The sequence below is a fragment of the Melospiza georgiana genome, chromosome 1 (genome assembly GCF_028018845.1).
Source record: "Melospiza georgiana isolate bMelGeo1 chromosome 1, bMelGeo1.pri, whole genome shotgun sequence".
NCBI classification, from domain to species: domain Eukaryota; kingdom Metazoa; phylum Chordata; class Aves; order Passeriformes; family Passerellidae; genus Melospiza; species Melospiza georgiana.
In genome coordinates, this window is record NC_080430.1 from 60,518,541 (window position 1) to 60,536,169 (window position 17,629).

A 17,629-nucleotide genomic window follows, 5' to 3' on the forward strand; every position below is an offset into this window, starting at 1 on the left:
GAACAGGGTGAACAGGTAAAACCATAAAAGCCTCCTTAGCTCTTCACCTTTATGGTATGAAGGGAGAATGACAACACCACCAACCAGTCATGCTGAATAGCATTGACTGCAGGACTAGAGCTTGGCCCTAATAAGACTTTAGTTTTTCATCAACATTTACACAGTTTAATTACTTAAGCTGGATCTAAAGAGCATGTGTACACACACAAACCTACACAAGTCTTGTGCATTACATTACTTAATACCAACTAAGTGACAAACCAAGAACATAATATTCACACTACAAACAACATACACAAAAGTGTAGTTATTTTGGCACACACGCAAGGCTGACAGTCAGTTAAAAGGACACTTACCAGTGCAACACTACATTTGCTCTATCATGAAGGTAAAAGGTTTGCTCTTGGCCAGTGCAAACAGAGAATTCTCAGTCACAGATGACAGGCACATGCCCCCAGAATACATGCATCCCTGAAGGCAGGGTTATGTTTTGATTATTATACATGCAGGCACTAAGAATTAAAATTTATTTCGTAACTATGAAAAGTCTTAAGGAAAAAAACCTATCAATTACAACTTTAAAGTTTTGGTCTTGGAGGAATATACATGAGGATTTTCTCAACAGATGGTTACAGATGGCTGGGATATCTATCACTTGCAAGTCAAACCCACAGTAGTCATTTGCCTTTTTGTTCTGCCTAATTCCAGCTACTATAAAATATTAATTGAGCCAATAGAGGGGAAAAAAAGGATGACTGAAATGGTACTTTGTGAACAAAACTTTGTAAAATTCTAAAAAATTGTCAGACTTTTAAATTCAATTGTCAGAATTTTTAGTTTAGGAAAGGTCAGTAAAATACATACTTCAATTCAAAGTATCTTTGAAAGACATCTCTATGCTGATGAAAAACATAAACTGTGACATGTATGTAGTTTTCAAATCTCCCTTTCCCTTCCCTAAATAAAAAGGAGGTAAGAAGTATTATAGTTTTTAAAAATAGGGATTAAATTTTGTCTATAGTCTAATATTCAACATGTCCCTTTGGATTCCAAATATTTGACTACAATTAATTACAACTGTTCATATAAGACCCATGAAATTATGTGTGTTTTTTAATGTCTGCTTCTCAGTAATGCTATTGTGATAGCTTTGACAACCACAAAGAACAGGACAATCATTTTTAGTTTTGATACTTCCATACTAATGGTTGCAAAACTCCCAGCAAAACTCTTAACTAAAGCTCATGAAGTGACTAAACAGAATTAGTAAGCAAGCCCTAATAAGAAAATCCCTTTTGACCGCTGCATATTTTACTTAAAAACAACATTATTTTTAGAAACTTATTTGTAATGACTATTCATTTGCCTCAGTAAGAATTTTAGTTTCTTGCTCTCAGTCTTCTCAGGTTTTGATGGTCAGGTTAAGCTTCAGTAGACACACAGGTAAGGATTGTGTACTGCCACAGTATTTAAATGAAATTTGAGTCTATTCTTTAAGGCAGTTATTTCTAAAAGCTATCTGACTTTCTGCTCACATTTTTTTTGGTAGCATCTACTGTAGTAATGAAAGCAAAGATAACTAGGAACAACAGGGTTTTACAGAAGATGTCACATAAGACAGTGCTACATAGTGGAAGATGCTGAAAATCAAGCTGGAAATTTAGATGGAATCAATTGAGATGGCTCCAAAAGAGAGAGGACAGTAAATCTTATTAGGTTCCCATGTCCTTATTTCAGACATGATGTTCAGTTACAGTCTGCAGCATGGTGCATCAGAAGAGAATATGCTCAGCAACACACTAAGGGCTGAAAATGGGGCACCTCCTCAGCTATCCTTTCCTGTCATCTTTGAGGTATAAGCCGTACTTACTGTCCTGAGAGTTGAGGGAATAGCAGATGAGTAAGAAAATGTACTTTGCCTCATTCCCAAGCAGGCCTGGCACTTAAAAGCTAACAATCAAGCAAGTATTTAGGCTTTTAATTTCCTATCAATATTAGTGGAATAGTAAGAGCTTAAGTAGGTAGTGAACCCCTAATACACAGCTGCATAAGATGCTTTTATTCATAGCTATTATCTTTCACACCAAGCATAGTAAAAGAGAAAAACCTTTACTATCTTCCCAGTAACAACTTTCCTTTGTAACTGTTACATCAGAATGACTTCTTTTCATGTAACACTTTGAGGCTTAAAACTATCATACTGTAGAAACAAAGTAGAAAAAAGGAAGTGTGTTCCTCAAAATAAAATACTGCTATCTGAACCATCTTCTCAGGTTCTGATCCCAAGCTTACTATGGCATTGAAAGAATTTCAAATTTTGCATCAGGTATAAATAAAGGGCTTTTGGTTCATGGCAGGGATTTTCTACTACACAAGCAATGCAAAGTAAACTCTGGCAGAACCTCTGCTTGTTCCATCAGCCTCTTACAGCTCAATTTCTAGACAGTGTCAGCTCGGATCTGTTCACACTCTCAATTCCCTTGCATGCCTTCATGTGCTGATCTCCCTCTCACTTTGAACCAACAGCTTAAAACCTAATTATATCTTAAAATCTTCCTAACCAATCACTCCTCCTGTATGGAAACATTCTGGCATTACAGACTCTGTATTTGGGCAAAGTGTCACCCAGTGTGCCAGACAATAGCTAGCAACAAAGACCCAGGTCAACAGTGTGCTCCTGGACTCTGCAGTAGGCTGGACACCACCCTTTAGTGAGGCTGGGTCCAGAACTTTTCAGTTACCAGTGAGTTATTAGTCAAGTCTTAAAATCAAAAGGAAAAACAGGGACACTGATTTTGCATGTAAGTCAGCTGAAGTATTCATCAAGGGTTGTAGGCTCAGCCATTTTATTCATTAGAAAAACTAGGACTACCCTGGAGCCATCTTCGGGTGCCCAGGCACCAGTGACAAAGAAGGCTCTTTACATTTTGACAGTTTACTACCATGCCAGAATAATTTAGCCACTGTTGGTATCAAGTATCCTATTTTCTACTTTGGAGTATGGCAGGTCCCCAGTGCAATACAGTAGTGGATAACCTTTCACTCTTCCAGAACACTGGGTAATTCTTGGAAAGGGTTCACAAAGCTGAACACTTTGCCTCCTGAACGTCTTTACATACACCTAAACTCTTCACAGGTAACCAAAATCATCCGTGGGAAAAGCAATTTAAATCTTCAGGAGCATGTGCTGTGTTTTGGCAAACTTCCCTCCCGCTTAAAAACAAACATCAAAATGAATTATAAACAAACAAAAGGATGTCCAAGTCCACAAGGAAGCCCTTTCCTTTTGTTTGCTATTGTTTTGGTTTTAGGCTGATGTATGGGCTCAAAGGGTCACTGAGGACAAAGTTACAGGACAGGGTACCACACAATGTCAGCAGAATAAAACATGAACAGTTTAAGGGCTGAAAACCAGAGCTCTCTTTCCATACATTGGCCAAATACAGACTGTTCACCTGCATGGCACATGACAGCACACACTGCTCACCCATGTTTATGTACTCTCAGTGGGATGCTGGTACGGGTGGAGGGAGAGCAATACATCTATTAACCTTTATTAAGAGTTGAACATGAAAATCAGGGCACAAGCTCTTTTTGAAACAAAGCAAGGCAGAAGTGCAAAGAGCTGGTTTTGAATACTGAACATCCTATCTTTCATAACATTAGAAAAAGAGAGTAATACATCAAGGTACTTGTTCAGCTCTTGCAGAAAATTAGAATGGCCTTTTCTCTCCTTGTCAACCAATATTGAAAAAAGTTATTTTAATTCCAATTAATTTCTTTCGGCATTCTGGACCCCAGCTAGGTCACACTTAGCTGCCTGTACCCTGTGGGACTGGCTCTCCTGGTAACATTGGAAAGCCATTCCCAGCAATACTATCACTCCCAAGTCTGGTAGCAAAAGTGAACAGAGAATCAAATCCCTTGGATTCAAACAAATCAACCATAAAATGTAGCCCAGTTATAATGATTTGGGGTTTTTCTGAGGGAAAATTGCACCTGATTACATAGATATTAATTGTATATGTCCTTACTCCAAGGGGCCATAAGCTTTCCTTACATATGTTAGAGCTTGAAGGGACTATGTGCCAACATATGTGCAAAACATTCATTTAATAGTAATCTGATTGGCAGTGTTAAGTCATAAACAATATTTTAAAGTATTATTAGCTTAATGCCCTTTTCACTTCCAATGTGAGGCAGTGCAAACTTGAAAACAGACTGAAAATCCTTAAATATACTTTCTTAGTAATGTCTTGCTCCTCACCTCTCAGGTTACTACAATAGCTCCATCCAAATCCAGCCAGTCAGAACCATGCTACAGTAGACACAAGAAAAGCACAAAGTATAGACAGGAGGAAAGTAAGGGCTGGAATTTTCCAACTCTTTCTGCTGACATAAAATACTTTAGAGCCTATATTGTCCTAGAAATAGCTTTTTTTTTCAGTTTTTCAGTAAGTGGTATATGACAATTACAGGCTAGAACCTCGTATATTACTACCACTTACTTCCCCATAGTTTATTTAAGAGAAGTGCTAGATTCCATATAAGACATTTAAAAAAAAAAACCCTAAAATAATAGTCAAATGAAACTGCGTAAGTAATGGGATATTCTTCAGAAAGACTGCTACGAAAGATCCTCTTTTCAAGAGGTTCTCTTTGACATCATCAGGGCAACTGAACACCAAGGAATGTTTGAGTTATTTTGCTTCAATTGACAAAGTGTGGTATAACTGCTCTTGACTTTGGCTTTGCTGTTTGTTGATTTGGGTTTTTTCCCTAAAGCTCAACAAAATAATATCTTTTTTATACCTACATATTTATTTATTTTTGCCAATATATGAATGAGGAATGTAATGAAGTGGCATTGTGCTGCAAGTAGCTCAGCAGATGTTGAAATCAGTTCCAGTTCCTGAAGACAACTTCTTGACAACATAGTCTCAACATTCACAATAACTGAAACATGTGGGATTCATAACATCATCCTTACAAATGTATACTCTATTCCCCTCTGTGTTGTAAACCCTCAGCCTTACTTGTTTCCTTGTACTTTATGATCATATGTGCCTGCATGCTTATAACCAGATACATATCCTGAGTTATCCACCAGATCTTCTCGGCCAGCTCTGCCTTTTCCTTTCCCACTGGCATCAAACCTCTCTTTGTGAGAACCTGTGAATTTTGAAGTATCTGTAAGGCGTGAAACAGTTGGAGATGAAACGGTTTTCTATTGGAAGAAAAAAAAGAAACAAAACAAAAAAGACACATCAGAAATCAGCTATTCTTAATACAGATATGTTTACATGCTACCAAGATTTAAATCTTTCTAATGACAAAGACTATGCAAATACCTACTCCTTCCCAGCAATAGCATACAAAAGATGTTTGTTTCTTGCCATTACATACAATGACAATAATAATATAGCAGAAAAGGAAATAGCAAAAATTATGTCAAAACCTTTTGGAAGAGACTTTCAGTATAAGATACTTTTGATTAATAATCAAGTTCTAAGCACCAAGGATACAAAGAAGTTTCATCTTGATTTCACATTTTGAACCATGTTCAAAATCCATTATGTCAACATGAAAGTATAAAAGCATGGCTCCACCAATATAGAAAAGGTATTCCAATACAACTAGAATTCATTGCTTCAAAAGACAATTTCATTCTAAACTCTAGGTTTCATGAGAGAAGTAACAAACTGGAAGGACTGAAAGTAATTTCTAATATTAGAAAATTAGCAGTCCATGAAATGGCGCTGAGCAAAGACTTTTCTTCCACTGAGTCATATCAGGCTCAAAAATCAGTTTTGTTGTCATCAGGATAAAAAATATTTGACTACAGAAACAGAAAAAAAAATTATTGCACATAACAATACAGAAGCATGATAACCTCTGTGCTTGGACTAGGAGCAGCCTCTTTGATCCTTAAATTTATATTTTAATTTTATTTATTTATATTAATTAATTAAATTATATTTTAGTTTTATTTATTTATTTAAAATCATGTGAAGAAAAAACATGCAAGACTTTTTGTCTTTTAACAAAGAGTGGTAAAATATGGGCATTTTTTTATGTGCGTCACGTGTCACTATCTGAAAGAAAATGACCACTGGAGCAGTCTTTGCTCAAAACAGCATTGCTAAATGACCTTTAGGGACTTCTGTCTTGCAGTCTTAAGAGTACTATTTGCAGAGGTGGTTATTTTCCTATACTGAAAAAATAGGTATCAAGACAATGCTTAGGAAGAAATATTGGTCTAATATATACTGTTTACTTGTTCACATTGACCTGGTAGCACCTTTTAACAAGGAAAACTCCAAATGAAAGACAAGGGCAATATATTCAATATGGAGTTAATTAAACTTAAATCATATTTGCTTTCTTTGTATTTAAAAAACATTACAGAAAATCAGTTTTGTCTACATGTGCATACACTCTCTACCATCACACTCACAGAGAAGTCTCAGAAATTCTCTGTTGACTGCCCTTTCCTTTACCTAATTCATTCTCAGGACAGATGGCTCTTCTGAGAATTTGTAATGGTAAACTTAATCACTATTTGAAAAAAAAAGACTACAGCTTCTGCTCCTCTGTTTCAAAGGTGCAGTATGAAATGTATGAAGTTTTCCTCAATACACAAACTACAATAAAAACATATCAGAATTTTTGTACAGCAACATATTTAGTAACATACATATTAAAACTTGTGTGAGTGGATGGAAATGCACACATATTAACATGCAAGAAGAAACAGTAGAACAAGGATTAATAGAATGGCTCATGTCAAAAATTAAGGATGTTCCCAGAAAACTATTCCCAGTGGCAAACTTGAGAAACGTGGTGTTTATATCCAGACACCTGCATTCTGATAAGACCTCAACACACATGCCTTATAAGGTGCATCTTTACAAGACAGCAGCATGCCACACAAGGCCTTCCTTTTCTTATTTATATGTAGACACGTTTCAAACCAACAAAGAAAACTGAGGATGGGTAACAGCTTGGCGGGTTAAAAGATATAATATTTTTTTCCCAAAAAACAATTAAGCAAAACCTAAAACCACAGCACAAGGAACAGCACAAATCCAGAGCAAGAGCAACAGTGATCCTACATCATGTGATCTTTCAGCCCAAGATGGATCAGAACGTTTCCTGCATCACAGGAGTCATAATATATGACTTGAACATTAAAGGCAAGGCAAACATTCCTTCTCTGAATTGCTTTTTACTGAGTAAGAAATACAGCCTTTTCCTAAGTTGTACGTCAAGTCACTGATGTGCCCCTTCCTACATATGACAGATTATTACAATTGAAATACTGTTGATTTGCTGCTGGCAAAATTCTTATAAAATGAGAATTTTTCTTATAAAATTCTTATAAAATTTTGTATTGTTTCCAACAATACAAAATCCAAGCAATGTTAATTCCTTGCACATTATGCTCTCACTCCCTGAACTGATGTATCTATATAAAAGATCAGAGATGAGATGCCACTACAAGGCTATGCAGAACACCTCATTTCTCCTGCTCCTTCTTTTCCATCACTGTTATGATGAACATGTATACATTAAAAAGAAAATATTTGTTTCCTTTTAAGGTGAGGTGAACATTTTTAAGGTTGTGCTAAGATGCTTTCATTCAAAAAAGTCTTTGTAAATACAGAGTAGAATACACAACAACTTTACACCCATCCTGGGCTCCTCAACCAGAAGCAGCTAGTGGTACTATATATCACAGAATCATAGAAAAGTCCTGTGACTGAGCACTACTGAAAAAAAGCCTTGCACCATCATCTTTGCACTCTCCCTTCAGGTATTTATACACATGGATATGGAATTCACCCTTGAGCCTTCTCCAGGTTACACAGTCCCAGCTCCCTCAGCCTTTCGTCATAGGAGATATGCTCCAGTCCCTCCATCATCTTTATGGTCCTTTTCTGGACTCTCTCCAGTAGATTATCAGTCTTCTCCAGGGAGCCTAGAACTGAATGCAGGACTTCAGATGAGATTTCACCAGTGCTGAGCAGAGGGGAAGGAACACCCTGTTTGCTTGGCAATACTTCTAGTGCAGCTGAGATACCAGCTCACTGGTTCATGTTCAGCTTGGTGTCCACAAACACTCCCAGGTCCATTTCAACCAATTTCCTTTCCATCTGCATGGCCCCCTGCACATACTGGTGAATGGGGCTCTTCCTCACGTGTTGCAGGACTTTGCACTGCTTGCTGAGCTTGCCGAAGTTCCTGCCAGCCCAGATCTCCAGCCTGTGAGGTCCCTCTGGATGGCAACCATCCCATCTGGATGACCTATCAGCCGCTCCTCCCACCTCTGTGTCATCACAAACCCACTGAAAGTATACCATACACTATCATGAAGATGATTAATGAAGATGCTAAACAGGACTCGACTCAGTATGGACCCCTGGGGTACACCACTGTTTTCCAGCCTCCGACTAGACTTTGCACTGTTCATCAATACCTTCAGGGCCCAACCATTCAGCCTGTTTTCAATCCACTTCAGTGTCTGCCCATCCAGCCACTACAGCACCAGCTTGAGGGGCTGTGAGACTCTTGTAAGAGATGACACCAAAGGCCTTACTGAAGCCTGGGAAGACAGGCTTCTTGTACTACTCCCTTCTTGCCTGGTCTACTTGGGCAGTCATTAAATTGTAGAAGTTTACAGGTCAGTCAAGCACAACTCTCCCTTGGTGGTCAACCATGCTGATTACTCCTGATGACTTTCTTCTCCTTCATGTGCCTGGATATGATTTCTAGGACTAGCTGTACCATTACTTTCAGTGTCTTAACATGAAAAATTTATCCATAAAGATTCCTCTATAAGCTGATGACTTATTTTTAGTGAAAAGCCTTTAGAAACTGAATGTGCAAGCAACAGTTCTTATCAAAATGGTTCTTTTCTGTTTATGAAAAAAAAACAACTATGCAGATTAAACTGGGTATTAAGCAAAAGGCAAAACCAATTGAAAGGGTGGCCATGAGCTCATTCTCTACAATCCATCTGCTCATTATTGCACAAGGGTATGGGGAGGCAAATAAAAAAAGTGGGGAGTGGAGGGAGAAAGCTTACCATTCTTCTTAAGTAAAGAAAAATGTAGGAAGAAATATAGTGAAGAGCACAAAGGGCTGGATGAGAACAATTTCCACAATACCAAGTTACTACTCTACTCTCCCTTCTTTTTCACAATGAATCACATACAAATGATTCTGCCTTGTCATATAGCAATTCTGCTTGAACTATTTATTATCTAGAGTAAGTTATATAATCTCTCTAGTTACATTATTCTAAAGGAAATAAATTCCTTGGGGCCAATCTCCTCTTTTTTTTTTTTCTTTTTTTTTCTCTGAGACCATAGAAGTCTTCATTTTCCATCTCTTATTTGCACATACAGTCAACCACAAAGTTTGCATATAAAAGAAAGTGCCCATGAACTTCAGTTTTTTATTTTAAAAAAAACTTAGTCTAAGGAAGAAAGTTTTACTTCACACAACAGAATCAAACATAATCATTTAGTGCTCCAAATTGAGTTTATTAATTTTTTTGTGCATTTTTTTTCTTAGAAATTCAGTATTTTTCCTCACTTTGTTTTAGTGTCTACAAAGAAGTGCTGCTAAGATAGCAAGGGGCTTGGAGCATGTGACATACATGGAAAAGATGATGGGAATGTGTTTATAAAGACTCAGAATTAAAAAGGGAGAGACAAATCATATTCCTGTCCTCAACAGAGTGGTTATATTAGAAACAGAGATGGTTTGGAAGTAAACAATAATGGGCATGACTTGAAAGATATGAAATTCCTAGTAGACACATGAGAATTTTTCACCACTGTGGTTGGTCAAGCCTGGAAAGGGGGGGGATTCTCTGTTTCTGAGGACTACCAAAACTTAAAATGATTAAGTCACAGAACAACTTAGGTTGGAAAGAACCTTTGAGTATGAGTGTTTATCTAGCATAGGGCCCTGCTCACAGCAAGGCTCCAACGAGCTTACATAGAAACTCCTCCAGTCAAGTCCTGAACACCTGCAAAGTCCCATAGACTCCATGGGCAACATGCTCCGGGTCTGACAACACTGCAGGTAAGTAAAAAAACCAAAACAATCCAACATCTCATCCAAATTCCCTATTACCAATAGTGCAACTTCTGTCTGAAGCAGCCCTCATACCAAAGACAGGAAGTGAAAGCTGTAGTCTTTAAACTCTGAAAACCTTAACAAATGCCACATTCCTCCCTTGCCCTCTCTTGAGAAAGACAACTCTGCAAACTTACACAGATTTTGCCTGCTACCTCGAGATAACTAATGAATCAAGGACCAGTTTACAGAGCAAGCAACACAATCCACTTCATTATATTCAAGAATTTGAATTAGTTCCAGAAATGCATTATCAGCCCTTAGAAAACTGAAATGAACTACTGTAAAAAGGAAATGAGGGCACAGAAGTCAAGAACATTAATTTTCTCTACTGTAGTAGAAGTATATAGCAGTTTGCCAAAGAAAAATATATGAACTGAAAGCTCTGCAGCTGCACTGGCTTGGCTTGTTTGCAGCAGGAAAACTGTATGATTTTATAGACTCCAAAGACCCCACAAAATCAACTCTTGTGTCAAAAGGCTAGAAGCATCACATGGATGTGATGCCACATCACATAGTGAAGCCACAATCATGAAAATAAGGTAACAGTGTGAGACTGGAAGATTTCCCACACTTTCAACACTTTTCCCTCCAGAACAAAGCTGAGGCAAAGAAGAGGAAAGACAAATCAGTGCTGCCAAGGTAGCGTTCCTCATTTTCTGTCAGCACACATTACCATCCCTTCCTCAAAGCTCACAGTTCAAAACCCAAGCAAATGTCACAAAAGCTTTGCACCCAGCACAGTGCAAAGGGCTTCACGAGCAGGGCAGTGCAGCCCACACTCCTGCAGCTGCACAGGGCTCACTCCTGCAGCACCACGGCCCCTGGCAAGCTTGTGGCAACTCTGTGCTGGGCAGCTCTGCACACAGCATGGCACCATTCCCAAAAGGCCTTCCACAACCACTTCCTGGGAAGGAAAAGCACTGAGAAAACCTACTGGACTTCAGGAATATCACACCTTCCAAACAAACACCGAGTGCCCTGGCTTCCACAATGAACTCTTGGCTTCACTCAAACAACTTTGCCTCAAGGTATTTTCTACCGCTTGCCATCGCTCACAAAGATTTGGGCTTCACTTAAAGCTGCTCCACAGCTTAGGCAGAAACTTAATGATGCAAAACCCTGCAGTTGGGTTTCCTGCTTGGTTTTCCTTCCTGAATTACAAATGTCCAGATAGTACAGAAATAGTCCCTGCCTGCCTGAGGGACTGAGTCTCTTCAGCAATCAGTGCTGGGAGTGCCTGCACAGCCAAAAAACACTGGTGACAGACAGGAGGTGACCTGCTCCTCTTACTCCTCACCACAAGGGTGCAACACCTTAGCCACAGTACTCCTGGCCACACTGTCAGCTGCAGTCTGACAGTTCCTCTGAACGCTTTCCAACATCTGCTCCTTCAACCATAAAACTTCACTATCTAACAGCACATCCTCCTAGAAAAAGTTGCCATGGAGATTTCTTTATGCACCTAAAATGTTCTGGGAGCCCGCAGAATCAGCACCAACATTCATAGTCTCAGCAAGGTTTTGGAAAATTATCATGCTGCTGGTAATATCCACAACCTTTGTAAAAACAGGAAACAAAAAATGACTGCAACATGGAAAAAGAATTTCAAAGGGAAAGTCTGCCGCCCTTTTGGGGGGTGTGGGGGGCATTGTACCACAACTCCATACCAAAACTGTATTTCCTTTGTTTTTAAATTCATGGGAAGGCATGCACATGTATTAGAAGTCTGCAGAAAGTCAGAAACAGAGATCAAGCTTCAAATAAAATTGGGATTTCATTCATGTTCCTTTGCTTTAGCACATGTACAGACACACCAACACAAAAGTAAACAAAAAACAACTCCACTTCAATAATGCCGGAAAGTAGCATCATTTTAATGAACCCTGGTGAGGACTTTCAATGGAATGGTTCCCAGTAATGCCACTCAGATGATATAGCACTGCAAGTCCTAATTCTATATACATACCTAAACCTTCTCACTTACTAGGAGCCCAGCCAGAGATAGAGAGAAGATATCAAAATGGTTCCTTATATGTGACACCACTTAGGGCAAAATTCACATAAATGTGCCTGACCCAGGTCTAGCTCCATCAAGAGATGACCATGTGTAGTCCAGCTGTCAGGTGTTATTTGGCAGCTACAAGAGACCCCTTCCTTTCCTCCTCTCTAAGATTAGCCCCACATCTCCAGTTCTCCAGCATTTCAACAGTCCAAGTCACTGCATCATCCCAACTCATGGGATCTAGCAGCCTGATTAATAAGATCTCCCTCAAAAACAGTGTGCCAACACTTCTCTGAGGAGTTTTTCATTCTTTTTGGTGGTGAAGACAAAACAGAAGGGGAAATATATTATAAAGCCTTTTTTTTTTCAGTGAGGGTGTTGTTGAATCCTTCTTCAATTTAATGCTACAACCAATCTTTAATGAGACTTGGTCCAAAGCTAGATGCTGTCAACATAAGCCTTTACATATACTACCATCCCTCTTCCTCATTTTTTAAATGTAGTGCCTGGAGAGCCTCCATTCATCCCGCGCAGCACTCCAGTTAGAAGAGTTAACACACCTGCACAATCCCAGCGATTCACATCTCTGCCACTAATTTGCCCTGCTTTCCCCATACTATATGCTTTTGTGTGCAGGCATTAGAGACAGACCCCATGTCCTGCTGTATTTATGGAAGGGTAAAAATCTCCCTTGTCAGGCTTGTCCCCCAAACATATCTGCTCTACCCCTTATGATCTTTCATCTTCAGGTAATGGCAACCTTCCATACCCAGTCTAATAGTCTCCTCAGCAGATCAGTAGGCTTAGTTTGTAAAGATACTCTTGTTCTACTTTGTTAGATTTATTCCATCCCTGCTGAGTAGCCCTCATTTCTCTAGTCCTAGAAGCCAAAGCCCCATCTTCAAGAGAAGCCATACAGTCCACTTCTATCCAATCTTTTCTCCTCCCAGGACTGGCAAGGCAAGATCTTAGCTGCTTACCCGTCACCCTCATCCTTAAACTTCTGTAGTTCCTCTTTATATGCACCAGGTTACCTCCAGAGCAGTACTCTGGGTATCCACAAGGAAGAGAAAGGAAGAAGAGGTCCATGTGAGGAGGTTGGACAAATCTTGGCTGTGCATCTGCAGCAATCCCAGATCCTGGCACCTACCAAGCAATAAAACTCCTGAGACATCAGGTGAGATCAGAAAATACATGCCTTGATCATCCACAAGAAGAATCTCCAGTAATTTTCTGTGACTGGTACCCATTACTCCTGACTCATGGTACAGCACTATTGCCAGAGTATAGTGTCACCGTTATGGAACAGGGAAGTGTAATAGCACATGAGATATTTGGGATGACAAAATCTTCTGCGACTATTCACTCAACTCCTTTCCAGATTTTCACTAACACACAGCTCATGCTAAGGCCTGATATAACCACAAATCTGTGGCCAGCCAAGGATTCATTCAAGCAAGGATTCTTAAAAGAACCTGTCTATCCTCACAGTGTGAGATAGTGCTGCTCAATATTATCATTCATTTCCCCCTTTTTGTGTGAACACTAAATTCAGGTTCAGCTGACTCTGATGTGTCTTGTTGATCCTCACCACTGCTTAGGATACTATATGTATTCTGAAATTGAACAACTGCAGGTGGAGCAGATCTGTGATCTTTTGTTGCCAGAAGGCACAACCTTTCAGCCTTTTCTATCTCAATAGTCTCTGTCCACTTGGTCTTCAGCTGTCACTGCTTCCTCACCTTGTGTAGCTTGGGTTTTCCACAAATACCACGTCAGTCTCCTCTTCATCTTCTCCCACCATGGAATCTCAGGACCTTGACTACAGCACATCTCCCACAAGAGTGGCCACCGTTGCCCTGACCTCCAGGAAGACACAAAAGCTCTCTGAAGCATTTAAGGTGGATATAGGACTTCTTCCTAAGAGAGCCAAGGACTTTCAGTTCTGCAGACTTCTAAATCTTAATGGAAGTCCATGTGCTGGACAGTATCTCCTGCAGCTTTTTCAGACTACCACTGTATAGTCTTCAAGCAGATTCACATAGTCCTAAGTGGAACTCCTAGGCCTCTTTGCAATTCTGCTGCAACAACTGTTTTGTCTCATTTACCACACTCTGTGGGATGCACTCTGGCTTCCTTGCTCTTGCCCTAACAGGTATGTTTTGGTGATAATATGATCCTGCCCACATCAACATCTCCCTAAGCACCCATCATCTAGCTTTTAAAGTGCTGTTGCTGCTGTACTGCCCTGCCACCCACACTCCTCTCACCATGAATCTCACTGGATTGAGTCCTGAAAAACCTGATCTGGCTTTAAGTAATCCCTCTTGTGAACAAAAAGGTTTGAATGAGATCAACTCAGACTCCTTGCACTTGAAATTGTTCTGCATTTCTATGTCATGAATATACACTGAAGTTCAACTGGTTTTATTTTAACAGCAAACAATAACCAAAGTAAGATCTGTTTCCCAGGAGGTTCAAAAATGCATTCAGGATGGTTATGGCACACAGTCCTTGGTACAGGAAAAGAAAGAACCTCAGTTTTGCTCTTTGTAAAATTTGTGTAGGAATGAGGACAATTAAAAGGCCCTAGACTTCATTTACATGTCTGTTTACAAGCCGCCAAAGTTACATGAACTACACCATATATTCTATTGAGAGATTACCACCAAGTGAGCTAATAAAGCCACTGGCTTCATTAACCTGTATCACTTTTCTGTGTTTTTCTTCCTCTGTGACAAAATCAATACTATATGTTCTGTTCCCAGATTGGAAAGCAGCCTAAAATTCACTTGGTTTCAATGTCTGGCTGCTGAGCCTTCTCAACCACATCAACAACAAGTAGGGATTTTTGTAATTCTATGACATTCTGAAAGAGAAGAAAAAAATAAACAGGAGAAGATAAAAAATCTTCTATCACTTCTATCCCAACATGCACTAAAATCCTCATTGTCTGATGTGAAGGTAAACTTTCCAACTGTTCTCCTGAAGGAGTGCTTTCCCCAGGCTGCCATTTAGTCCACACATACTGACCCTACCATCTACCTGCCCAGAATACCCAGTGCAGAATATGAGAAGAAGCCAAGACACTAAGTTCCCCACATGCTGCTGAAGTATTCTTATCCACAAGCTTCACTTAATCGTATTTTCAACTCCTTCCCTAATATGTTTAGAGTAATGTGTCAGTAGAAGTTTTCTGTCTGAGACCTGAACCAAATCTATATGACCTATAGCAGAGTTTTACAGAGCAGGGCACACACTACAAGGCATGACTTACCTTAGAACTTTTAAGAAAAGCTTAAAGTAACTTTATCTAACCATACAGAAAGCAGCACAATTTGAAATTTCCACAATATTGACTTCCCAAAGTAAACTAAGCATTAAAAGCTTGTATAGAGAATTCATATCTGTGCTCCTGGACTGCAGGAGGAGAGATGCCTTGTGTTCATTCATTTATTTTAATGTCTTTAATTGCCAAGTTTGTGGGTCTTTTTTACCATCCAGGAACTAAATTAGCATGAGAAAACAAACATGAAATTTGGTTTTATATACACACATGCACACACTCCCCGTCTGCAATCTCCCTCCTTTTTAAGCTCTGCCTCCTGCCCCTTACTTTTCCAGGTAGCAGAACAAGATATTCTGATCCCCTTAACTTCTCAACTCTTCCCAGAAGGGCACATATTGAACAGTCAAGCCTCACATCTCTGGCTCATATTCCCCTCCACTCTTTCTCCCCTTCCTGCTCACTCATATACCTCTGCTGAACCTATATGATACTACGTTGCATCTGCAAAGCTCTCTCATCCATGCATCCCACACAGAAAGAGACTATTCCTTTAGTAGTAGACACTGCTCATTTCAGTGTCTGCCTGCTAAAATACCCAAAATGGAAGCAGGAGTGAGGTGTAGAAGAATGTACACAATTTGAGAGAAGACTCCCTGAACAGATAAGAAGTTATTCAAATCTATTAAGGCAAGTGAAGAACAAAAAGGAAGGTTCAAGTTTTAAGTCTGTATCAAAATTACCACTTGTTTTAAATGAGAGTAGAAGAGCAATAAAATAAAAAACTTGCAAAAAGCTAACTTATTTTAGAACTCAAAAGAGATATTTCCACTTGATGTTTATTTTACACTGACCATTTGTAGAGAACCAGTTTCTGAAAAGATTACATTTTCATTCAGAGCTTTACAGGCAAAATTCAGGAGGATCACAAATTTTAAGCAGATGAATTAAACTGACAGAACTATTCAAGCTGATGGTACACACTCCACTATCTCCAAAAATACTGGAAAAAAGCTTGCCTAGCCCGGGCATCTAAAAGGACAATCAAGCTAATGTACAGTATGCTTTATAGCTCCATTTTCATATACAAAGCTCAACACCAGTATTTTAAAATTAAAAAGACAGAACATTATAGCTCTGACAGACTTGGAACAAACAAGAAACAAAGACCAGACCACATGATAATTATTCCCAGATTTTCAGTGTTCTGGGATTCACATGGTGTAATTAAATGTATTTTAAGATGTCTTTGCTTTCTGGTATTTCACAAAACATCTTAAAACTTTTTATTGAGGCTCTAATGTCATTATACTCCTTTTGATTTGGATACACCACTCTTCAAAAACATTTCATTGTTCTAAGCATGCACAAGCTCAGGTGCTACTGACATGCTACTATGTGATAGTACAATTCCTAGAAGAAACAATGACAGTACCACACAGGAACACACAGTAGCACAATACTTAGTTGTTGCACAGTCTTTGCTCCAATTCTGCTTTGCTCAGAGTCTTCGCTCAGAACCTTCATGCTCACAGAGAAATTGGATTTGTGGATTGTGGAGGGAAGTGGTAAACATAACAACACTGCAATAGAACAAAGGACAGGTAGAAACAATCTGTCCATCAGACCAGTAACATACCGTTACTCCAGTTAAACCTGGGCCTTTTCCTTCAATTAGTTTATACATTTCTTGAAGTGCTTCCTCATCACTTTTGCCTTTAAATCGCTTCTTGGAGAGTTCTTGAAGAGCTTCCTTAAACTGCTCAAAAGTAATAGTTCTTACAGACTTTCCCCTGTTGAAAGACACAATTGAAAGAATTTACAAGAGAGCACAAAAAGCAATTGAAAGAAATTACAAGAGAGCACAAAAAGCATTTCAATAATAGCAGAATGGTTTCAGTTTACCACAGTGAACAACAGAGAACTGTAACAGAACAGGAAAGCCCATGCATCCCATTTATGGTGTCAAATAAAACATATTCCAGGAATATAATTTTTTTTATAAGCACATCAGCAGGATAGCACGTCACAGACTTCCTTTGATGAATGTTCAGAAATAAAGAGGAAATAAAGCGACTGGGTCTACCATCAAAATGCCTGCAGCTCATCAAATTAAATACAGTCTCATTTGGTTGATCACTTATAATGCCTGCATGTATAAGACAAGATCTGAAGCATCTTAGGCAAGT

The 17,629-nt window shown here is 39.1% G+C and overlaps 1 protein-coding gene across 1 annotated transcript in view; it reads right to left on the reverse strand.

Moving 5' to 3' along the window:
• Positions 1 to 2,519: 2,519 nt before the first annotated feature.
• Positions 2,520 to 17,629, reverse strand: part of TPPP (tubulin polymerization promoting protein) — a 73,812-nt gene continuing 58,702 nt past the window's right edge. The window contains exons 3-4 of the mRNA XM_058041947.1: positions 17,080 to 17,233; positions 2,520 to 5,227 (exon numbers count right to left, since the gene is read on the reverse strand). Coding sequence (XP_057897930.1) covers positions 5,033 to 5,227; positions 17,080 to 17,233 — 349 coding nt within the window. The 3' untranslated portion in view covers positions 2,520 to 5,032. The remainder of the gene's footprint in view (positions 5,228 to 17,079; positions 17,234 to 17,629) is intronic.